Below are 24,231 nucleotides of genomic sequence, written 5' to 3'. Positions count from 1 at the left end.
TGGTTTGTATTGTAAAAACGAATGCAGTTTTTGAAAAATGTCGCATATAGAGGTCAATACCTCGCGATGAAATCATATGTTATTGTATTCGTCCTTATGGTTAAGGTCGGGTTATGACACACGCCTTCAATATTCATTGAATAATGGATCGGGTGGGTGGTTTGTACCCCCGTCAGTGATTCCAAAGTCAGCTTTTCAAAAAAAAAAAAAAATGTTGGATAATTTAATTAAGAGTCGTAATTGATTGACATTGATAACTATTGATAATAATTTATTTGAGAGTATTGACTATAAAGAGTTTCAACAACTTTGTTTTAAATAATGTTAGGAGTGTTGTATTATTTAAAGCATAGTTTATGTATAATGAGATGATAACTATTTAAAAATAATACACTTTGATGCAGTTTCTATGAAAACTTTTTGTTTGATGATTACTTTCGATAATATTAAATTTTTTATGTGTATTAAAAATTTTAATTTTTATTAGGGTCCATTTTGTATATTTTGAACTTAGCCTTCAAAATTAATGAGACAGTCCTGGAAACTCTCCGCTTGACTCGTAGGCGTATCAAGCAAACTTTCCAGACTTTGGGATCATTTCATGATTCCCACAACGTTTTCACGGGAAGAAATTTACATCCGAGCAATAATCCGTAGCTCCGATAGCATACTTTCCTTTTCCTTCATAACCTTATGCCATATCCTATCTATTCGCTTGTTTTTCTCGTTGTCTGACATGACACTTTACATGCATCACAACTTGTACTTCAACACACACACATATATTTATTATTGTATTTTTCAATTTTTAAGACGTTTTTTCAAAATAAAATAATTTAGGAGTTTTATTTATTGTAGTTTTCTATTTTTATGACTTTTTTTATTAAATGTAATCGTATTATTATTTTTTATTATAGGGTTTTTTATTAAATTAATTTGTTTTTATAATTAGAAAATAATAATATAACTAATTAAATAAAATTGAAATTAAAATCAAGAAAAATGAAAAAGAAATAAAAATATACCCCACTCCTACCCATCAACACGTGACCCATTATCTACCGGTTTACGAGCACGTTCATCAAGCACAGCACGTCCATCAAACACCACACTCTCACATCAACACGTCAACACGCCCATCATGGTTAAAGATGATCTAATAGTATTCATTATTTTAGCAAATAAATAAATAAATAATATAATTTACTCTTTGACCCTTGAACAATTAACTTGGCATAACAAGCCCTTGAACTTATAACATGTTGCACCGATCTTAAAAATGGAGTAGTTTTAAACTAAACGTCAAAGTCAATGGCTAGCTATTGCTTTGATTTTTGTACATTTCTATTTATTTATTTGCGATAACGACCTTTGGCTCCACAGTCCACACGTTTGAAAAAGCTCAGATCTAATTTTAACTTCAGAAAAATCATACGTATATTTGTGTCTAAAAAAATTAATTCTAATTCCTTGCAAAGTCCTAAGTTCCTGAACCGTCAACTGAGCGTCTAAAACTGTAGTAGTCCCTAACGAGAACCCAACTCTGCATCCAGACTTTCTTGATACCCCTTTACTTCGTCGTATTTGGTGTTGATAGGATATCTGTTTCGGGCCAATGTCAACTCGATCAGCAATTGATTTTAATCCAGCTCAAGAACAAGCTCAATTTCAATCCTTTACTTTCAACAAAATTGGTTACTTGGAACGCAAATATCACAACAGATTGTTGCAACTGGAAAGGTGTATATTGTAGCATCACGGGTCAGTTTATCGGTCTAGATTTGAATAACGAAACAATATCAGGTGCAATCGCAGATTCAATTGTTCTTTTCAATCTAAAGAATCTACAAAGACTCAATCTTGTTGCAAATAACTTCAGTTTCAGTCACATTCCTTCTAGAGTTGGGCAATTCGAAAGTTTGGTATATTTTTTTTTTTGAAAGGCAAGCTTGCATCAGTCCGGACCGAAGCCTAGTCATCATTTGCACACACACACGCGCTTTCGGGCAGGAAACCCGAACCACACTCTGAGGATCCGACCCTTTAACCATCCCGAGGGGCAGGCGGGCCGGATCTTAGTCCCGGAGCGGGTCGGTAAAACCTTCCCTTTGGGCCACCTTCAAGGAATATATTTCAATTCCTAGAGCGGGTGACGAGGCTCGAACCCGAGACCTCTAGCCCTGCGAGTACACAAGTGTAACCGCGGTACCATTGAAGCAATGCTTCGTTGGTGTTTGGTATATTTAAACTTGTCGAATTCTGGTTTTTCAGGGTAGATTCCGGGAGAAATATCACAGCTGAAGAGCCTAGAAATTCTTGATCTTTCTGAACGCTTCCCTTGCGGAGTTCGGTCACCAACACTCGGGAACCCAAATCTAGCTGCACTCGTTTGAAATCTCACACACTTAACCGGTCTTTATCTTGATAATGTGAAAATATATCATCACAAAAATCAGACTGGGGCCTGTTGGGATCGAACCCGCACACATATCACTTTCGAGATCGACCCCATCACAATAAGAATCACACAACCATGTATAACTCAATAATTAAACGACAAAATATAAAGTTATACGCACACAACATTTTACGTGGAAAACCTCTCAAGGGAGAGTAAAAACCACGGGACCAGCGGCCACTTAAATTTCACTATATACGAATAATATTACAAGAATGAACGCTCCTTACAACACTCTTGAATACTATCACGTATCTCTCAATACCTCTTACAAACGGTAGATTACAATAACGGAATTCGCTCCCATCGTTATTGAATTACCGACACCACCTCACGGGACGGAGTAAAGACGACTCTCATAAACTCTATTTTTTTTCTCTCTAACTCCTCCACTTTTCTCTACATACTACTACATATATTTATACTAAATCTCCACCAAGTTTTCCTCCAAAACTCCCTCTATAAAACTCTCTCCAAAACAATTCCCACCAAAAAAATTCCCTCTCAAAAAATACTCCCACCAAATATATTTTTACAATATTTAAATAATTTGAATCAATAAATATAACAGGGCCAAGGCTTATCTTAATCATTGCCTAATTTGGAAGTTCTCAGCTTGTCAAATTGTGATCTTGCGGGCCCTTTAGATGACTCCCTTGAGAAATTGCAGTCTCTTTCGGTAATTCGTTTGTCTCTCAACGATCTAAGTACTAAAGTTCCTGATTTCTTTGCAAATTACAAGAATCTGAAAGCAATGAATCTTGGTTCTTGTAACTTGATTGGAACATTTCCTGTAAAGCTACTAAAGTTGCAGACTCTACAGTTTCTTGATTTATCGGTTAACATGAACCTTCATGGTTCTTTACCAGAATTTCCTATAAAAGGATCGCTCAAAAGTTTAGTGCTTGGCAACACTAACTTTTCTGGTGGGATACCAGAATCTATAGGAAATCTAAAGCGTTTATCGAGACTTGAGCTGCAAAATAGTAATCGTGTCTAAATAATTTCGGTTAGAGATGAGAGAGAGTGCAAGGTTAGAGAGAGAGAGAGCAAACTTTCAATGGAGAGAGGTGATGAAAAACATTCCAAAGGGATCGATTAGAGATCGAGAAACCTATAGCGGTAGCTACTTACCTTACAACTCGCGTAAAACTGGAAACCATTTGAAATCGTTTATGTTTTTTAATTTCCCGGATGAATGGAAGGTGGTGGAACTATGGAAGATGTTTAAACAGTTCGGTCAGGTTCGTGATGTTTATGTAGTAAAAAAGAGGCTAAGGAATGGATTAAGATTTGCATTCGTGAGATTCGGGGAAGTGATGGATGAAGGGAAGCTGCTGGAAAGATTACAAAAAATAAAGATTGATGGTAAAGATCTAAAGATCTTTAAAGCTAAAGAAAGGTCTGCGAAAGATAATGGGGATATGACTGGCGAAGGGAAAGATACTTGCAAAGAACGAGATGCTGGTGACAAAAAGAATGCTGGCGATAAAAAGGATAACCTGGAACATGAAAGGACACCACAGTCCCTTCGTGATGGCAGAAAATTCAGTGAAGTGGTGAAGAATAGAAGCGAGAGTCGAAATCTGGAAGATCTAAGGGACACTATTCTTAACAAGAACAAGGAAACTTTGGATCTAAGGGACACCATCCGCAACAAGAAAAGTGAAGCAAGTCAAGAAAGGGTGGTCTGTATCTCCCATGAAGAAAGCAACCAAAATCTCATGGAAAAGTCATTAATAGGTGAATTCAAAAAGGTGGAATACCTTGAAAACTTCAAATCAATATGTGAAGCTGAAGGTCTATTCAACATCGAGTTAAAATACCTGGGTGGAATGGAGATGATGATTATGTTCGAAGATGCAAGGTCTGCTCAGGAAGTTGTTCAACAAAAGGACCACTTCCTAAATAACTGGTTGTCAAACCTTCGGCCATGTGATGATGAATACAGAGTTCCAGGGCGGTTGACGTGGGTAAACATAATGGGTGTACCTATCAAATATTGGACGGAAAAAACGTTCCGTCGAATTGGTCAATGGTGGGGCCAAATTTATGATATGGACAATTGTTCGCGGGAAATCAAAATCTTATAGTTGGGAGGGTTCTGGTTAAAGTTTGGGGTAACAACTTGATCAACGAGTCAATCAAATTAAGGGCCGGAGCGAAAGTGTTCTATGTGAAGGCGTTGGAAGACATCAGTAGTATTGTTGAAATTGATATGGATGAGGATGAATTGAGTGAATGTGAAAAGGAAGAGTGCGATACAGATAACGACATATTAAGTTTTGATTCTGACGATGATGAAGATGAACACCCAGATGACAACGATGATGTTGCCGGAAAAAACCTGTCGGAAAAACTTCCAGATGATGAAGAGTCTGGATGCGGGGGTGATGACGTGGAAGGTAATAATGACATAGGTGACAGAGATGTCGGCTCTTACATTCCCGAAACCAATTTTAATGCAGCATGCGTGGGAAAGAACCTTGAGAATCCAAAAGGTTCATGCAGCGAATCAATGGGCAATAACTCCCCCCATGTTCCCAAAAACCCTAATGAACACGTGGTGGAGGAAGAGGTGGCTCCAATCAATGAAAGAGGGCCTGAACAAGAAAATGTTAATGTGGATAAGCCCAATTCAGTAAGTGGGCCGGTAGCAATGAATGAAAGTGTGTTGAATAAAGATAATGGATTGATGGGTAAGCCCAACTCGGTAAATGGGCCAAAAAAAATAATGATGGTTTAGAGGAAGGTGAGATAAGTGAAACTGGGCCAGGCCAAATGCTGAACGAGGATAACAAGATGAGTGCCTGTGAAAAAACATCCAGCTCGTGCAAGAATAAGAAAAGAAAAAATAAAACCAAATTTAAGAACAATAATAGATCTGGTGGCTTACCTAACGAAGAGGATATCTCTGAAGCTGAAGTCGAGAGTAACAAGGCTAGTGCAGATATTTGTGATGATGGGGTAAACATTGAAATCCCAATTCAAAAGAAATCGAAGTCGAATGAAGCATGGCAGAATATCAGGAGATGGCACTCGTCGTCTCGAATTATGAGAGCTAAAGGGCTAGCCAGGGCAAAGCGAAAGGATGAGGCCAAGAGCAAGTCGAAGAAAAATAGCTCCTCATGTTCTAATAAAGGATCGATACAGTCGGACTCAAGGGAGAGCAGACAGAATCATTCTGGGTTCCGTAGGCCAAAAGTAAGGGGTGGAACCAGTAGATTGGAATTTTCAGATAATAGTGTTGGGATTGATGATTTTGCAGATCAGATTGGGCTCGAATGGGATAAGAGACAGGTCTAACCTCTCTCCTATAATCTCATTTTTTTTTTCGTTTGTTATTTGTTTATTATGAAGATTTTGTCTTTGAACATTCGGGGGTTTGGGACAGGAAAGGATTGTAAAATTAGTGAATTTAGGAAATTAAACTTTCGTGAAAAACCTAATATCATCATGCTACAAGAGACTAAATGCAATATTGTTGATAGACAATGGGTTGGCATATTGTGGGGATCGGATGAATTTGATTTTATACAAAAACCTAAAGTGGGGAAATCGGGTGGTTTGCTTTTGATATGGGACATAAATGAATTCGTGGCTGAAGAAAACATAATTAATGAGTTCTATATTGCGGTTAAGGGAAAATGGAAAGGGCGGGACGATTACTCTTATATTGTTAATGTGTACGGTCCGCATGAGGATTCTAATAAATTGAAAATGTGGTCGAGTTTGGAAACTTTTGTAGGAAATAATGATGGTGCGTGGGTTCTTGGTGGCGATTTCAACGAGGTTCGAGATCACTCGGAGAGGCAGAATTGTTTCTATATGGATAGAAGGGCGACTTGGTTTAATGACTTCATCAATAAGGCAAGGTTAATTGATGTCCCCTTGGGTGGGAAACGGTTCACGAGAATATGTGACAACGGAATCAAATTTAGCAAGCTTGATAGGTTCCTCGTCTCAGAAAAATTTTGTCACTATTGGAGTAATCTCTCAGCATTGGCATTAGAAAGAAAACTATCGGATCACTGCCCGATAGTACTTAGAGATAAGGAGATTGATTTTGGTCCAAAGCCGATAAAGATTTTTGACGAGTGGCTTGAAGCGGATGGGGCGGAAGATGTAATTAAAAAAGCTTGGGGTGAGGTCAGTGAAGGTGGAAGGCCTGATTGTGTTCTTCGAAATAAGCTAAAAAAGGTGAAATTTGCTTTGAAAGATTGGAGTTCAACGTTATTTGGGAGATTGGATGAAGAAATTAATGAGCTCAAAAATTTTGTGGATACTTGGGAGGATATAGCTGAGCATAGAATTCTAACAGACCCCGAAAGAGAAAAATGGTTAGAGTCGAGGAAAAGGTGGATTGAAAAGGAAAAAATCAAAGCAAATATGGTAAAACAAAAATCTCGAGTCAAATGGAATTTAGAAGGTGATGAGAACACGAGGTATTTTCACTCGATAATTAAGAGAAGGTACTCTAAAAGAAATATTCGTGGTCTATGCATTAATGGTATATGGATCGAAGACCCGATAAGTATTAAAGAGGAGGCCTATGACCATTTTCGAAAACAGTTTAAGAGCAATGCTGCAAATAAATTGAAGCTAAAGGTAGAAAGTTGGAACGGGTCATACCATGCTGATATCGAACAGCTCTCGCCACAGCAGGCGGCTGATCTAGAATGCAGGTTCACCGAAAGTGAGATCTTCGAAGCCTTAAAAGAATGTAATGGCTCGAAAGCCCCGGGACCGGACGGTATCAACTTCAATTTTTTTAAGCTCCACTGGAATTTGATCAAAGGCGATCTCCTCAAGGCTCTCAACTGGTTCTGGGACAAATGTGAGATTTCAAGTGGTTGCAACGCTTCTTTCATCACACTAGTCCCAAAAAAATCGGATCCTTTGGGATTAAACGATTTTCGACCGATTAGTTTGATAGGAAGCTATTATAAAATTCTCGCGAAGGTCTTATCTATTCGACTCAGGAAGGTAATTCCGAGACTCATTGGTGTTGAGCAAAACGCTTTCATTAAAGGTAGGTATATTCTTGATGGGGCCCTTATCGCCAACGAGACTATTGACTACCTTATCATGAAAAAGAAGAAAAGTCTTGTTTTTAAGGTTGATTTTGAAAAGGCATTTGATAGCCTAAATTGGGACTTTCTATTGGATATGATGCATAGAATGGGGTTTGGTGATCGATGGAGAAGGTGGATATTTGCGTGCCTTAAATCGAGCTCTATTTCCGTCCTCGTAAATGGCTCGCCTACAAACGAATTCTCTATCGAGAGAGGTGTACGACAAGGTGATCCTCTATCACCTTTTCTCTTCATAATCGCAGCGGAAGGTTTAAACCTCTTGACTAGACGAGCTACGAATGGTAATTTATTTAAAGGGGTAGAAGTTGGTGAAGACAAGGTGATGGTTTCTCACCTCCAATACGCGGACGACACCATTTTTCTCGGCGATTGGAATAGACAAAATATTTCTAATCTCATGAAATTGTTGTGTTGTTTTGAGAAGGCGTCGGGTCTACGAATTAACTATCATAAAAGTCTTATCTTCGGGTTAGGAGTTTCACTGAACGAAATTGAATGTATGGCAAGGCGATTTGACTGTAAGATTGGTGAATTCCCGTTCACATACCTTGGTATCCCTATTGGTAGGAACATGAATCGGGTCGTGAATTGGAACCCCGTGGTTGAAAAGTTTAACTCTAGATTGGGAAATTGGAAATCTAAAACGGTCTCATTTGGTGGAAGGTTAACGCTAGTCAAATCGGTTCTTAGTAGCTTACCGCTATATTATTTCTCCCTCTTTCGTGCTCCCTTGAGTGTCATTAAAAAACTTGAGGGTATTCGTAGGAACTTCTTTTGGGGCGGGTCGGGTGAGTGTAATAATATAACTTGGATCAAATGGAAGGACTCCCTTCTTCCCTACGGTGAAGGGGGTCTAAACATTGGATCCCTTCGGGCAAAAAACCTTGCACTCTTGGGTAAATGGTTTTGGCGTGTCAAAACGGAGTCAAACTCACTTTGGGTCAAAGTCCTTAAAAGTATTCATGGTCTTAACGGGCTACTTCCTCCCTCGTGTCTTAATCGACCGGAAGGGAGAAGTGGTGTGTGGACTAATATTCTTCGTGCAGGATTCGATATCGAGAAAATAGGAATCAACTTCAACAACTCCTTCAGTAGAGTAATCGGAGATGGAAGCGACACAAGGTTTTGGTATGATTGTTGGCTTGTTAACAAGCCCCTAAAAGAGACGTATGGGAGGTTGTTTCGGCTCGATAACAATCAAAATGCAAGTGTACGTGATCGTATTATTTGGTCAGAAGGTTCGTGGCAGGCTGCTTGGAGCTGGTGCAGGGATCCCTACGGTCGTGCAAGTGGTGAATTACAAGGATTGGTCTCGTTGCTGAATGGGTTCGTCAAAGTGGATAAGGCGTCTGACTGTTGGACTTGGAACCTTGCGTCAAACGGTATCTTCACTACCAAAAAACTCTCGAGGTTAATCGATGATCATTTGCTTCAGGATAATGTATTTCGGCCTGAAACTTTACAAAATAATCTCGTGCCTTTGCGTGTCGAAATCTTCATATGGCGGCTCCTAAATAAACGGATTCCGGTTCGTACCGAACTCGATAAAAGAGGTATCGATCTAGACTCCGTTAGGTGTCCCGTATGTGATGACGACGTGGAGACGATTGATCATACAATGTTCTTTTGTCAACGCACAATGGACGTTTGGGAAAGGGTATACAAATGGTGCGATTTAGGTGCGGTCTCAAATTTAAGTTCGAACGAGGCTTTTCGAGGAAATTGTAACAGGGTTCTAACCCCAACGGGGAAGTGTATTTGGCAAGCTATAGAGTGGTCGTGCGCATATCTAATTTGGAGGAATCGAAATCTTAAAGTATTCTCACATAGAAGTTGGAACGGTCCAACGGCACTTATGGAGGTTCAATTAAAAACATTTGAATGGATCGCGGCTAGATTCAAAAAGGAAAAAATAGAGTGGTTAGATTGGCTAACCAACCCTCTAAGGGTTTGTTCCGTGTAATTTCGTGTATTCTCCTCTAAATTTGTATTTCTTGAGTTGCGTCCTTAGCAACTAGTCGAGTTCTGTTTTCTATATGCCCAAAATTGTATGTAATGGGCTATAGTTCGTGTTGTATTCGTTTCGTGATAATTCCATTGCCTTTCGAAAAAAAAAAAAAAAAAAAATACCCAAGTCAATGAAAAAACTTACCCAACTGGTGTACCTAGACTTGTCATCAAACAGCTTAACCGGTGAAATCCCGTCATTTCATCTGTGCAAGGATCTTACCCATATTGATCTATCAAGAAACGGTTTATCGGGTATGATTCCTTCTGATCACTTTAATAGTCATCCATATCTAGTTTGGGTTGATTTGAGATTCAACGGTATTAATGGAAGCATACCTTCATCTTTGTTTTCTCTGCAAGTAGTTCAAAAAATAATGCTTGCCAATAACTATTTTGGTGGTTCAATTCCTAATTTTACCAATCCATCATTATCTTCATTGGATACACTTGATTTAAGTAGTAATGAATTGGAAGGAGAAATTACAAAATCTTTATTTGACCTAAGAAAGCTTAGTATCCTGTTATTGTCATCAAACAAACTGAGTGGGATAATTAGAACATCAGACTTTATTGGTCATCTGAGCTCCCTGACGACTCTTGATCTTTCTTTCAATAACTTGACAGTCATAATGAGCAATAACAACACTCGTGCGTCTCCCTTTCCAAATGTCGGAATCCTAAATTTGGCTTCTTGCAATCTGCATAAGTTCCCTAATCTAAGAAACCTATCAAGTTTGATAACGCTTGATCTTTCAGACAACAAAATCGTAGGTCAAATACCGAACTGGTTATGGACAAGTGGGTGGCTTTCGTATTTGAATCTCTCTCATAATAGTTTAACCAGCTTTGAAGAGCCATATCGTTTTCCAGATCTTGATGTCCTCGACTTGCATTCCAATCACCTCAGTGGAATGATTCCCATTCCTCCACAAACCGCTACTCTCATTGATTACTCAGATAATCTTTTCAATTCTTCACTCCCAGAAAGCATCGGGACAGATCTCGGCTATACATATTTCTTTTCGGTTTCTAGCAATTTACTCACTGGAGCAATCCCAGAAACCATATGCAATGCATTCTTCCTTAGAGTTCTTGACTTGTCAAATAATCGTTTGAATGGAAGCATACCGAGGTGTTTGATTGAATCGGGTGGAAGTCTCGGGGTACTAAACTTGGCAAACAACAATCTCAATGGTCAGATTACAGGAACATTTCCCAACACCTGCGGGTTGAACACTCTAGACCTGCATAATAATGCTTTGGAAGGGGAAATTCCAGAATCTCTAGTCAATTGCACAATGTTAGAGGTGTTTAATGTCGGGAACAACAAAATAAATGACACTTATCCGTGTTCATTAGGCAGCATAACCAGCTTGCATGTCCTTGTTCTGAGATCTAATATGTTCCATGGATCTATGAATTGCAGCCAACATCAACACAATAATAGCTGGTCAAACCTTCAAATTGTGGACATAGCTTTCAATAGCTTCAGTGGTGCTATCCCGGTGCAGTTTTTCATGCAATGGAGTGCAATGATGAGTGGAAAACAATCCAATAGTAAGCACCTTGGTTTCACGGTTTTACAGCTTAGTGATTTCTACTATCAAGATACGGTTACAGTCACAGTCAAAGGACTCGAGTTGGAGCTAGTCAAAATCCTGACACTTTTCACATCCGTTGATATCTCAAGCAACCATTTTTCAGGAGTAATACCAAGCACAATTGGCCAACTCAAAGCACTCTATCTTCTCAACATATCACATAACGAATTCTCGGGAACAATCCCATCGTCTATGGGAAATTTGAATCAGCTAGAATCATTAGACATGTCATCAAACAGAATAACTGGAGTAATCCCATCTGCGCTCACGCGTCTTCCGTTCCTTTCTATGTTGAATTTATCATACAATCACTTACAAGGAAGAATCCCAACAGGCAGCCAATTTCAGACATTTGAGGATATTTCATATTTAGGAAACAAGGGGTTGTGTGGGTTCCCATTGACAACAAGTTGTAATCATTCAGTTGCACCTCCCGTAAGTTCTGATACTCCTAGTACTAGTGAGTTCGATTGGCTGCCCTTATTCTTTGGGTCAGGAGTTGCGGTAGGATTATTGATTGTAATAGTGATCTCATGTTCTGTATGCAAGTCCAAGACTTTTTAAACTATTAATTGCTACACATTTTAAACTATTAATTGCTACACAATGTAATAGTGATCCCATCTGTGCTCGCCAGTTCATGTGTAATAATCAGATTTTAAAGAAAGCCATAGAAGAAATAAATATGGTTATTGATACTGGAGATTGATTGATAATTGCTACTCTTCCTACAAAACACATTACATGAAGGTTCACATATAACGCTTCTCTATTTCTAAAATAGTTTTTATATCATGAACTTAACTAGTTGAGATGTGATTCTCTAATTGATCGAAGTAGAACACTAGTCCCACTTTTTATTGATCTGTGATACAAAATATTGTCAGTGGCATCAAAACACATGCATATGCTTAATACAATTTTAGACAGTAATAGCTTTTTAACTCATGGTGATTATTATAACTGAATCCACAGTAATCAGATAATCAATGTATTACATAAACCGCCTTTAAAATGCTATTGTAGATAGCAAATTCAGAGTTCATATCTTAGTAACAAGCTTACATTTTAACTCAAGAAAACCATAAATGGACCCACGCTCAGCAATAAAACAATTCAAAATTACTAAATGCATTGTAATATGTTATAGAATTGAAACAATTTCCAATTACAACTGCTAAATATGCAATAAGAAGACCAAAACCACAAAAATTGAATTTACTGCAAGTAAAAGCAGAAGCAGCAACCTGATAAGAGGAATCAACTTTCACTCTGACGTCGTTTTCTTGCTTTTCTTTAAAACTTTCTTCCGAGTCTCAAGGGTGTCGACATTTGCCTTCTTCCTTTCTATATTTATCTGAACAAACAAAAAAACAGTCGGTCAGCTATTGTGTCTTTCAATTTTCATGTTGTGAAGAACAGATATTTAATTAAACAACGTTAATGACCGAGTCTGATTGATTGTGTTTCCCAACAAACGAGTCAAATCAAATATTTAGCTAACATAAAGCAAAACTTTTAATTATTGTGTAACAATAAATAGCATAAAATATTGTTTGTAATCATAATAATTAAGTAGTAGCTGAGCTACGCAACCCATTTCAACACCCAGCCCAAATTACCACCTCTTTTTTACAGTTTAAAGAATGTATACAATAAATTGCAAGGTAATATAAATGGAAACTCACCTTCATGGCTTCATAAAGTCTTTTCTTTTTGCGAGGCATAGTAACTGTGGATAAGTTGTCTTCATCCTTAGCAAACTGCTGTAGAGAGGTATCATCATTATCATCTATTATCTTCTTACTTTCAGTAGCAATAGGAGGTGTGTAGTGTGTCCCTTCAAGTTCCTTCTTTAATTCTTCATGGTACTGAGCTTGATGCATTGCCATCTGCAACCACCACAAAACACATAAGTAAGCAAGTTTTTCAACAAAAAACAAAAAAAAAAAAAAAAAAAAAAAAAAAAAAACAGATGAAGTATGAAAAAAATAAGTAAACCAACCTTCTTTTTAGTTTCAGCAGCTTCTTTGGCTTTTGTACGATCGATGATACCTTCAACAAGTAGATTTTGGGGATCATCTTGTTCTGCACCAGGCATAGGAAGGATTTCTTTTCTTGAAGCAGCTTGAAGTCTTTTAATGGTTTCTGCATACTCTGGTACATACCCTTCTGCTTCATTGTCAACGAAAGGAGACAAATGTGGTGGAAGAACCCTAATTGATTAAACAAAAAATGTTAACTATTTAGGATATATATGAATATGACTAAACCAGCTAGGACAATGTTTACTAAATTATCAAGAAAAAATGAAGCATACTTTCCAACCATATAATCCTCAGTTGGTAGTATGATCCGTGCATTTATGCAATCGAAGACCCATTGTGGCTGTACATAATCTCTGGAAATGAACCGATGACTTTGAGTTGGTCTATCAACAATCTACACAAATCACCAATATAAGAAAAAACCTAAAACGGCATTTAATTTAACAAGAAAATTAAGAAAATGGAATATTAATGTCAAAATAACCTGATAATTTATGGTCTGATTAGATTCTTCAAATGGAGCTCCTTCACCTTCCCATGAAGCCACACCACCAAATGCAGTTATCACAAAAAGCAACGACTCCCTGGGAACCTGAAAACATAAAGATTTTCACATTTTTAAGAATTACAATCATTCATTTACCTTATTACCTCATGTAAAACAGTGATCTTACCTAAATCATTTTTCATAATCTAATCTAAGTTAACAATAACTTATTACAAAAACATTAGTCTTACCTCACGACCCAAGAAGAATGTCTTATTGTGAAAAAGCATTTTACATGCCTTTGTTTCTTCATCATCTTCATTCTCATTATCAGCAGCATTATCAACAAGATGCATCAATGCACCAGGTTCATTAGCAGGAAGTTGATCCTGAAGTTGAGCAAGTCTAAGCTCAGACTCATCATTATTTGCTCCAATTGCCCGGTCTTTAGCATCAACATACCTTGTCAAAGCATATAAATCTGCACAGATTTTTTAAAAAGTCAACATCTACAAAGAAATCTACACAAATAAACTTCTTTCCAAAGAAAAAAAAACTATGCGTCAAATATGAAATCATGATAGCAAGTCCATACCAGCTGCTAAAGCTTTAAGTCGAGGATCAAGGATAGGTGGATACTTCAGTTTAATCGAATGATAGAGTCTGAGATTGACAAAACCAAGAAGGGTCTGCATATCATATCAATGTAAATGTAAGTACAAGTTGAAACAAAACATTGAATAAAAACCTATGTACATGAGCAGCAATACAAAACTTCAGTTATAACAAACCTCATAGAATTCCAAAAATGTAAGCATGATCTTATAATCAACATCTTGGGGCAAGACTTGCTGCAGTGCATGCGGAGTCAACCATGTGACTTTTTGCCCATCAACCTCTGCCTGTAAAGTGTGAATCGGTACGTTAATCAAGTGAAAATGAAAGTTATATGTCCAAAACACACATACCCACAGAAATGTCATAATTACTGTACCTGATAATATATGCCTTTCACAGATATAAAAGCCTTTCGTAACTTATGTGTGCGAGAAATGTATGCCTGCCACTCAAGGCTCAACCTAAAACACATACATCATTACATTTATAGAAATAAAAATCCGATTATGACATAAATTCAAGAATCATTAGGCTAAGAATCTCAAGAATGTGAAACACATACCCTCGACAGTTATGAATTCGCTCGGCTTGGATATTTTCCCTCTCTATAGCAGGTAATGCAGCAAAAAGGTGTACCATTGTAAGACAGTCATCCATATCTCTTAATGCATCAATGAATTTTGGATATCTAAAGCCGTACACAGAGTACAATTAATAATTAATAATTGATAAATAGATGATATGAAAACAAACTACATAAGTACTTATTTGGTATGAATGAATAACAACCTCTCACGGATAACCATATCGAGTGTGTAGGAAGGCTTTCGTATCAATAGACGTTCAACAAGATCTTTGTTCTTCTTAGACATTGCCTTCTTCACCTTTTTCTCATGTGCACGCATCTCACGGAATATATCAACAAGTGGCTCATGTTTAAGAATGAGCATATCTTTCATGTGATAATACGTGTGGTGGTTTCCCTTCACCTTTTTCTTTGGGTCCCGAGGAAAAATACCTTTGAAGATACATAATCGCCTACAAAATTGATCACCCAAACTGTTAATACACTATTATAAACTGCTTACTTATCTTGTACTAAATAGAAAGCATAAAAAGCAAAAATTTGTAAAAGGTTTTCTACTTACTACCATAAAATACAAATATGTACTAAATCCCAAAAGTCCTCTCCATTATGGAAAATTAAGCATAAAAAGCAAAAATATGAATCAACCTCAAACACGGTCCATTCAAAATAGTAAAATACTAAGATCATCTACATGATAAGTGTAACCCATCACTTCAGCTAGTCCTACTTTTCACACATCCATCCACAATAAGTCTAAATCAATGTACAATTAGTTACTTGATTAATAAAAATAAAAATCACCATCATCTTGCAACACATAACAAAACCAAAGCATTTTAACTTTACAAGTTAATTGGACAAATGTCACTCTAATTTAATCTTCTCCCTCACAGTATGCAACTAATTACTTATCCTTCGAGTACAATTGATCAATCTTTTCATACAAATAACACAGACGACTTTTTAATACAATCTTGTAACTGTCCTTGAACTTAACCTGATACTACCGACATAATGAAAAGATACATATAAGTTCTATGTATATAAATGATGTCATAAGGATTTAAATGCACATAGATGATAACTACAAATAAGATGCATATATGTAGCGATGCATCATTCTATTGTATCTATGTATCATACAGTATAGAATAGAATACTCCGTATAATATAATATAATATAGAATTAAATATGTTTAATAGAAAAATTAAGTTGAAAAGGAAAAGGAATAATGAGTACCTGAAAACAGAGAGACTGACTTGAAGATACTTAACAGCTTTTGACCTAGTTATGTATCTAGCTGCGTTTCCTTCCTTCTTCTTCCCCTAAATTATCAAATCAAACGCGTATTAAATATAAGAGCAAATTGTTTAAATTCGTATGATTATATAAGCGAAATTCATATTGCAAGTACAATTGAACTTACAGCAGGTCTGTAATGTTTCGGCATGTTGAGAAGAAGGCGGTAATGATAAACCCTAAAAATTGGAATTTGTGGGTATAAGATGGAAGCAGAAATCGTTTTGTGAAACCCTGTATGTATTTTATATACTATCCAAAATTTGGGCCGATTAAAAAAGTGTATAGGTTTTTATGGGCCAATTATAAAAACCCATATCGGATAGGTTTTTATGGGCCGATTATACAAGAATGTATTATTATATATGTATTATTACTATAATAAAATAAATAATAATAATAAAGTTTGCTTAAAGTTGAGTAAATTATATTTTCAATAATAATTATTAGTAATAATAAATGTCTTTTGAATTTTTTTTTAGAAAATTAAAATACAATTATTATATAAAAATTGTACAATATGCTTTAAAATTTATAAATATGTTGGTGTTATGTTGAAGATTAGCATTTCCTTTTATAAAAGATTTTGTCTTATTTTTTTAATTAATTTTAATATAAAATAATGACATCAACAAAGATATTTTAAAATTTTTCTTTTTTATTTTGAATTATTTTTATGCTTAGAAAATGTTTATTTATGACATCATTATTTAAAGATTTAATATTAACTATAGATAGATAGATTTTAAGTATTTTCCGTGTACATAAATGGTTTAGAAAGAAAAATTAACAATTATTTTATACTATCCAAAATTTGGGCAGTTAAAAAAAGTGTATAGGTTTTTATGGGCCAATTATAGATAAATGTAAATAAGCGTTTTTTTTTTTTTTTTTTTTTGGTCTCCCAACATTTTATGAATATAAGCTCGAGAGTTCCATATACTCTAAAACTAATTGGTGATAGAGAGAGGTTCCCCTAAGCTTATATACAAGCATTTGTTTGTTTCTCATTCCTATGTGGACACACACTCTAACCGATTAGCTCCAACATATTTTTCTATATTTCTCCTTTTCTTCCCTTTAAATAAAACAGGAATATATGCAGCAATACAAAGCCAACTGATTGTCCAAGAATCTTGTTTGGTTGTTCCAAAAATCATAATTTAGCATATGCTTGGAGTGAATGAGAAGTTCAATTAAATACAAACCTATGTAGAAAGTTTATTGTTTGCCCCTGATAAAAGATGTGCTTTTGAGATGAAGTGTGACCAAAACAATGTAGAAATCTTGCCTTTTGGAATTAGTATTGATTCTTATAACTCTAAAGTTATATATATTCTTCCCTTTTGTGAATCTATTTTTTCTCAAACAAAAAAGACCTCTTTCCACATATAACCTTTGTGTGACACCATCAATTGATAACAGAAGAAGACATCTGTCTCATACCTGCCTTTTGTGAATCCTACAACTGCTAAAGAGTAATTGATTCCCTTCCTTTCTCATATTCCATTGATTTTTTTTATGTCTTTATAAAGATTGATAATTACACCGATCTCGCGTAATGCGTACAAGTACACGGATATTGTACTCATAGAGTCATCATAGTGTACATAAAATATTGCGTCAACTGATATTTAGTTAACAACCTTGTGCCTTGTGGTTGATAAGTCCTTTTATAGGATTAAGCTACCTTTGATTATTTTTAATTATAGCAGTAATAAGGAACCAAGCTTGAATCAAAATTCTATTCTAACCAACCAGCTTCTTATTTCTTAGTTCATCCTTGTAAAGAAACATCCAAAAATTATTGATTTCTTAGCTAACTTCCAAAAATTCTGATTTAAGCTTCAAATGGATCTGGTTGCAATGTCAAAATGACAATGTCATAGCTGCTTTGTGCACATTGTTTAGTTGTTTATTTGCTACTCCATCAATAGATAAATTTAAGAAAAAGTATTAGACATCTTGAACATATGATAAGAATTTACAGCTATTAGACAGTCTTTAATTATTATTTATGTATATAAATTATATATATATATATATATATATATATATATATATATATATATATATATATATATATATATATATATATATATATATATATATATATATATAACCTGCCATGTTTGTGGATGTTGTTAGATTTATCAGACACAATGGGAAATGATGCGAAATCTGTCCACCTAAAAGTATTTATTGACAAAAAGAAGAAAAAGGTGATGTTTGCGGAAGCAGAAGAAGACTTTGTCGAAATTCTCTTTAGTTTTCTTACTTTACCCTTAGGAACAATTGCAAAACTCTCAAACAAACATGCAGCAGATTCAAAGGATATAAAAGTCGGAAGCTTGAATTCGTTATATAAAAGCGTTGAAAATCTTGAAAATAAGCATTTCTCTAATGAGCATTGCAAGGTTGCACTTCTTAACCCAACGAGTTCATCCAATACTCTGTGTCAAAAGCTAAAAATAAATCTACACGACACAAAACCAGTTGATGCTCGTGTAGTTAGTGATGCAGTGTTTGTCCAAAAAAAGGCGTCGTTCATAATAACCGATGATCTCAATGTAGTACCCGTCATGCTTGATACAAGTCTCACCCTCCTTAACTCTCTTGGCGTTGAATACATTGACTTGCTAGAAGAACAAACCATGGATTTTGGTCTTGAAGAGGTAAGGTTTTATTTTATTTTAATATTATTTTTTTAACAACAAAAACACACACCATTTTTTATCCATGACGGGACTTGAAGTCACAACATCAAGGTTGATGAGTACCTTGATACCGCTAGGCCATAAGTGTTAGGATATTAGGACCCAAACAACGCTAGTAATTCTACAAGATTACTAGCCGAGTAGTGATACTATCAAGATCACTCAACCCACTTAATGAACGAAAGATAATAAATGCGAAAATGTAAGAACGACACAAGATATAACGTGGTTATATGCAATCGTTGTGATTGCTTTAGTCCACGGACCAACTAGAGATTGTTATATTACTGAATACTTGAGAGTGGTGTGTTACAATGACTATGAATGAGCTCTATATATAGAGCAAACAAGAAACCAACCAAACTACAACTTGATCTTCAAGTGTGCTAGTAATCATGAAAGATAAACCAACTAGCCATGCTTTACACCCACTAATGACATGATCACAGCCACAATTAGTGGTGTAAAGCAACCCACTAAGCACCTAAAGTGAAAGGAGAATCAATCAAGATCGGATCCCATGTGTGCAAGTTGCCCACTTGCTGCCAGACATCGTGCGCGCCGTGCACACTTAAACGTCCGCGCCGTGCACACTCCCAAACTTCGAGCAAGCCTTCTGATCAAAACTTCTCTAGTGCGCGCAGGGAGCGCGCCGCGCACCATCACCGCGCACGATCAACTTGCTCTGTTTTTGATCTGTTTTTCTCTGTTTCACGCTTACCGAAATCTGCAAAATCCGTGTTGAAACATTTTTTTCTTCTTCTCGTTTTGTATAAATGTCTCCATACTCTAACAAATCTCCCACTTGGAGACTTTGAACAAGCTCCATTCATATCAATGAATTTACCAAGAACATTAAACCACCTTCGATTACCGCCAAATACCATTTGGGACACGCACGCTCAACACATACTTCGGATGAGTAGACTTTCGATAAAAGGTCTTCAATACTACTTGTTAAACTTGTAACACCATTCACATCTCTAGTTGGGGTCTTCTCTCATCGATTCATGAGAAGACCAATTGAGGTAATGCAAAACCTCAATTTCTCTGTTGTAACCACCTTAGTAAACATATCGGCAGGATTCTTCGTACCAAGGATTTTCTCCAAGAATAAAGTGCCATCATTTATATGTTGTCGAATAAAATGATACCTTATCTTGATGTGTTTCGTTCGACTATGAAACACCGGATTCTTCCCAAGATGAACCGCACTTTGATTATCACAATACAAGACGCAATAGTCTTGTCTTTTACCCAACTCGCCTAAGAAGTTCTTCAACCACACTAGCTCTTTAGAAGCTTCCGCAATAGCCATGTATTCGGCTTCAGTGGTTGACAAAGCAACACTCTTTTGCAATCGAGATAACCAACTAATCCGTGCAAGTGTTGAAACATTTTTTTCTTCTTCTCATTTTGTATAAATGTCTCCATACTCTAACAATAAGCCCTTTGGTTAGGTTTTAAGTATTATATAAATATAAATAAATGTTAGCACCACTTATGTTTATAGAAAAATTTACAATTTCAGTTTTCGGATCTACTAAAGTGGTCATTGATGACAAATAATCCTTTAACAAGCATGGTTCTTGGAGGAAGTAAGCCTTGCTCGTGCATATGCTGCATCAAGAATTCTACTTTGAGTAATTTACCATCGATTTTGGGTTACTCTGGACATTCGCAAACGATAAAACTACTGGTACAAAAATCTACAAACAAGGTACTATGTGCACAAGTGGAGAATTTTTTCGTCGAAATGCTCTTCAGCTTCCTAACCATCCCATTGGGTGCGGTAAAACGTTTAACAATCGATAAGTCTTCCTCATTGGGTATAGATAATGTGTACAATAGTATTTCAAGTTTAGGGGATAGAAAATACTTAAAATCGGAAGAGATGAAGACATTGCTACTTATCCCAAAGCTTGCAGCTAATTATCTTCGTGTCACTGAATTGCTTCCGATTTATGAGAAAAATATAAGTTCGGGTAGGTTCCTTAAAGAACAAGCAACGTTCATAATTTCTGATGATCTAGAAGTAACAATCTCCCCTTCTATATCGACTATTTCAAAATTCAACACACTTGGTGTTCCTGTTGGTGATATTGAGGTTATGGAAGTAAGCATTGGTGAACAAGAGGTAAATATATCATATTAGAACATTAATGACTTAATGTATATGTACTTTGGAGTATAGTTGTATAATAATACCATTCTGTTTGATTATGCAGGCACTATTAATTCTCAAGGCTTCTCTTACCTCAACTTCAGCTTTAACTGATTGCCTCAGCGCATTCAAAAAGGCGAAATCGCTGACTTGAAGCTAGAAGATTGATGCTGGCTAGGATTATGATATTCGTACTTATGTTCGCATTTTAATTTGTATATTAACTTATTAATTAAATAAATGTTATTATATGTACATTTGTATAATGTGTTGTAGATCCTTATGAGTGAAATGATTGATTTTATTATAAAGAATGAACATAACAGAAAATGATAAGGTTGTGTTTTAATTTCAAAAATTTCAAACATATAGAATATCGAGGTGATATTTACATCAAAACATGTTGGACCTGTAATCAACCTATTAATTTGAAATGACTCGTTAACCTGTTGACCTGTTTGCCTAAACGGGTTACCGAGGTAGTGTCCTGGTTAGAAGATTACAGGTTAGGGTTAAATAAACCTTTCTGTTTATATAATCAACTCGGGTTTGAGTTTTGTAATTTTGACCGACACAACCCAAATTGCACCTCGATTTATCATACATAAATGATTTCATCAAGTATACTAATAAGCAATACAAATATAATATGCTCTACAGCTTATAATATAAAGATCCATAACCATTCCAAGATGATCAAAAAAAAAATCCAAAATACATGTGTTTGTACACATGAAGAAATAGAAACACGGTCTAAAACAAATAACCAATATAAACCCTAATTAAGAATGAAAAAACTTTCAATGTCATAACTATTGATTCAACTCTATATATTATTTGGCTCCACCTTTAACTTTTTCTTTATAATGTGGTGACGACTTGAAGAAATTAGTTAAAACTGACTTTGAATGAAGAGACAAATTGAGAATCAAAAGTGCCTGCATCATAAACATCAAAGTATGTCATGACAAATTATAAGTGCATATATATATATAGCTTAAAATGTATATATGTATTATATGATAATTCAAATAATACCTCTTGTTCACCAATGCTCAAGGGGAGAAGCTCAATATCATCAACAGGAATACCAGAAGTAAATTTGGAAAAAGTGTCAACAGACGGTGAGACAAGTATCTGCATATCATCTGAAACCACCAACGACGCTTTTTCCTTGAGGAAACTACCTTTAACTGTATCTTGTTTATAAATATGAGGCAAAAAGTCAGTTACACTTTGATAATTTGATGCAAGCATTGGCTCAACTAACCTTTTCTTGATATCCTCAGATTTGAAGTAATTTTCGTCACCCAACTTTGAAATACTATTACTTAAATTATGGATAGCCACTGAACTATCAAAGACAGATTTTTTATCGTCTGTTAAGCGCACTACAGCGCCCAACGGTATGGTTAGAAAGCTAAAGAGCAACTCCACAAAAATGTTATCCACTTGTGCACATAACACCTTCTCTTTTGATTTTTGTATCACAAATTTTGCCATTGTAGGTTTGGACAAATCGCTCAGTTTGGAGGCTGTGAAGGAATATGACCAACCTCGACCAAAAACCACATTCGTCAGTGGATTTTTAGTGTATAATGAGCACCGAAGTAGTCGATAAAACTGAAACAGTATGTAAAAGAAATTAGTTTAGCTGTAAACAATACAAACATTGTATTTCAAACAAAATCCGAAAAAATTTAAGAACAGAATTAACCTCAATGTTGAGAGAATTGTAATCTTAAAATTTAAAACTTACCGCTTCAAAACCAAAGGATACAGTTTGTTCGACCAAATCGTTCATGTCTTTAACACCAAGAGTTGTAAGAAGTTGGATGTATGTATCGAGAAAGACAGGTGTAATAGTGAGATCATCGGTGATGATGAAAGATCCTTTCTTTTTTAGGAACACCGGTTCAGCAGCCTTGCCAATAGTAGCTTTAAATCCTGTATCATTAAGGTTAAAAACCAGATTCTTGCAAAGATCGTATGACGCGTTTATCGGATTAACGAGATCCTCTCTACACTTGTTGTTAGTGAAATGCGCAACATCAAGGTTGACAACACTTTGATAAATAGATGTCAAGCGTCCAAGATTGTTGCCGTTGTTGTTGTAGAAGTGTCTTGCGATAGTTCCGAGTGGTAAAGTCATAAAACTGCAAACAACTTCAACAAAGTCTTGATTTGCTTCTATAAACATCACCCTTTTCTTTTTTTTGTCACTAAATACTTTCACGTTAACCAACGATGCACTGTTTCCCATCCTTGATCGATCGTCCCTGATTGATAACATGAATGTTTATACTATTTCATGACCAACTTATATATAAACTATAACTAGATTCTAAACAATAACATACTTCCGAGACCCACTACATCAATTAATTATTGTATGGTAAATTAATGCTTTTCAAAAAAAAAAAAAAAATTGTATGGTAAATTAAATGTACAGTTCTGTCTTCAAATGTGTTGAAAAAAAAAAAAAAAAAAAAAAAAAAAAAACCAAAAGCAAGGCAAAGAGCATGAGGGCGATGAGTATGAGAACTAACCCAGCGTTGGAATTGGTCTTATGCGTTTTATAATATATTCGTAATGCTTTACAATTAATTAGCGCTAATTATTATTGACATAAGAACATAAAAAAGGATCCGTATTAATGTTATCGTTTTTAAAAAAAAAAAAAAAAAAGTATCAAGTTGATCATTGATGCATCATGCATGAATGGATGAAAATACACAATACCTTTAAGTTTCTTTGTTGGTATGCGCTGCTTGAAATCTGATGATGCTAAAGATGCTCTAAAGACTCTGATCTTAAATTGAATAGTAATCTTTTATTTTTCTTATTATATTAAACACGACGAGAAAAATTAGGATTTATTTATTGTTATCATTAATTAAATTAGTATGAACATATAATATAAAAGAACTCCGTAATAATCTCCAATTTAAATTTCTCGAAATCATCTCTAACTAAAATTTCAAAATTTCCTAAAATATAAAGATCTGCCAAGTATAAACCTTATTATCAGTTTAATTAAACCTTATCAGTTTCAAAATTAAACCTTATATCCTAAATTAAACATTATCAGTTTCAAAATTACATTTACTTCTCTCTATCATATAAATTTTGTGTGAAGATAT

The 24,231-nt window shown here is 35.5% G+C and overlaps 3 protein-coding genes and 1 pseudogene across 3 annotated transcripts; 2 read left to right on the top strand and 2 right to left on the bottom strand.

Moving 5' to 3' along the window:
• The first annotated feature begins 1,279 nt into the window (after positions 1–1,279).
• LOC139872714 (uncharacterized) lies at positions 1,280–11,738 on the top strand (annotated as a pseudogene).
• Positions 11,739–12,161: 423 nt separating this feature from the next.
• On the bottom strand, positions 12,162–16,411 carry LOC139872206 (pescadillo homolog). Its single transcript, XM_071860046.1, has 13 exons — positions 16,335–16,411; positions 16,148–16,233; positions 15,108–15,356; positions 14,881–15,006; positions 14,695–14,779; positions 14,492–14,602; positions 14,296–14,389; positions 13,952–14,181; positions 13,698–13,805; positions 13,486–13,607; positions 13,171–13,381; positions 12,854–13,057; positions 12,162–12,522 (listed from the first exon to the last, which is right to left on the bottom strand). The coding sequence occupies exons 1-13, from the start codon at positions 16,356–16,358 to the stop codon at positions 12,433–12,435; spliced, it is 1,740 nt and encodes a 579-aa protein (XP_071716147.1). The 5' UTR covers positions 16,359–16,411; the 3' UTR covers positions 12,162–12,432.
• Positions 16,412–17,585: 1,174 nt separating this feature from the next.
• On the top strand, positions 17,586–21,286 carry LOC139871582 (uncharacterized). Its single transcript, XM_071859283.1, has 4 exons — positions 17,586–17,685; positions 18,356–18,882; positions 20,456–21,061; positions 21,153–21,286. Exons 2-4 carry the CDS (start codon positions 18,370–18,372, stop codon positions 21,240–21,242), a joined length of 1,209 nt encoding a protein of 402 aa, XP_071715384.1. The 5' UTR covers positions 17,586–17,685; positions 18,356–18,369; the 3' UTR covers positions 21,243–21,286.
• A 635-nt stretch (positions 21,287–21,921) lies between these two features.
• Positions 21,922–23,351, bottom strand: LOC139872713 (uncharacterized). The gene is made up of 3 exons (XM_071860639.1): positions 22,848–23,351; positions 22,127–22,711; positions 21,922–22,026 (listed from the first exon to the last, which is right to left on the bottom strand). Exons 1-3 carry the CDS (start codon positions 23,349–23,351, stop codon positions 21,922–21,924), a joined length of 1,194 nt encoding a protein of 397 aa, XP_071716740.1.
• Between the last annotated feature and the right edge of the window lie 880 nt (positions 23,352–24,231).

This window comes from Rutidosis leptorrhynchoides, chromosome 10, assembly GCF_046630445.1.
Source record: "Rutidosis leptorrhynchoides isolate AG116_Rl617_1_P2 chromosome 10, CSIRO_AGI_Rlap_v1, whole genome shotgun sequence".
In the NCBI taxonomy this organism is placed as follows: Eukaryota; Viridiplantae; Streptophyta; class Magnoliopsida; order Asterales; family Asteraceae; genus Rutidosis; species Rutidosis leptorrhynchoides.
Note: the sequence above shows the minus strand (reverse complement) of the source record. Positions and strands in the feature narration are given on the sequence as shown.

Excerpts from the sequence above, each read along its gene's own strand:
- LOC139872206 (XM_071860046.1), bottom strand. The coding sequence starts at position 16,358 with ATGCCGAAACATTACAGACCTGCT. Across the intron at positions 15,357-16,147 it reads GTCAGTCTCTCTGTTTTCAG|GCGATTATGTATCTTCAAAG; the intron begins GTACTCATTATT and ends TCAATTTTGTAG. Across the intron at positions 13,058-13,170 it reads CTGCTGAAACTAAAAAGAAG|ATGGCAATGCATCAAGCTCA; the intron begins GTTGGTTTACTT and ends TGGTGGTTGCAG.
- LOC139871582 (XM_071859283.1), top strand. The coding sequence starts at position 18,370 with ATGGGAAATGATGCGAAATCTGTCCACCTAAAAGTATTTATTGACAAA. Across the intron at positions 18,883-20,455 it reads TGGATTTTGGTCTTGAAGAG|TTTTCGGATCTACTAAAGTG; the intron begins GTAAGGTTTTAT and ends TTACAATTTCAG. Across the intron at positions 21,062-21,152 it reads TAAGCATTGGTGAACAAGAG|GCACTATTAATTCTCAAGGC; the intron begins GTAAATATATCA and ends TTGATTATGCAG.
- LOC139872713 (XM_071860639.1), bottom strand. The coding sequence starts at position 23,351 with ATGGGAAACAGTGCATCGTTGGTTAACGTGAAAGTATTTAGTGACAAA. Across the intron at positions 22,712-22,847 it reads TATCCTTTGGTTTTGAAGCG|TTTTATCGACTACTTCGGTG; the intron begins GTAAGTTTTAAA and ends ATACTGTTTCAG. Across the intron at positions 22,027-22,126 it reads TGAGCATTGGTGAACAAGAG|GCACTTTTGATTCTCAATTT; the intron begins GTATTATTTGAA and ends TTTATGATGCAG.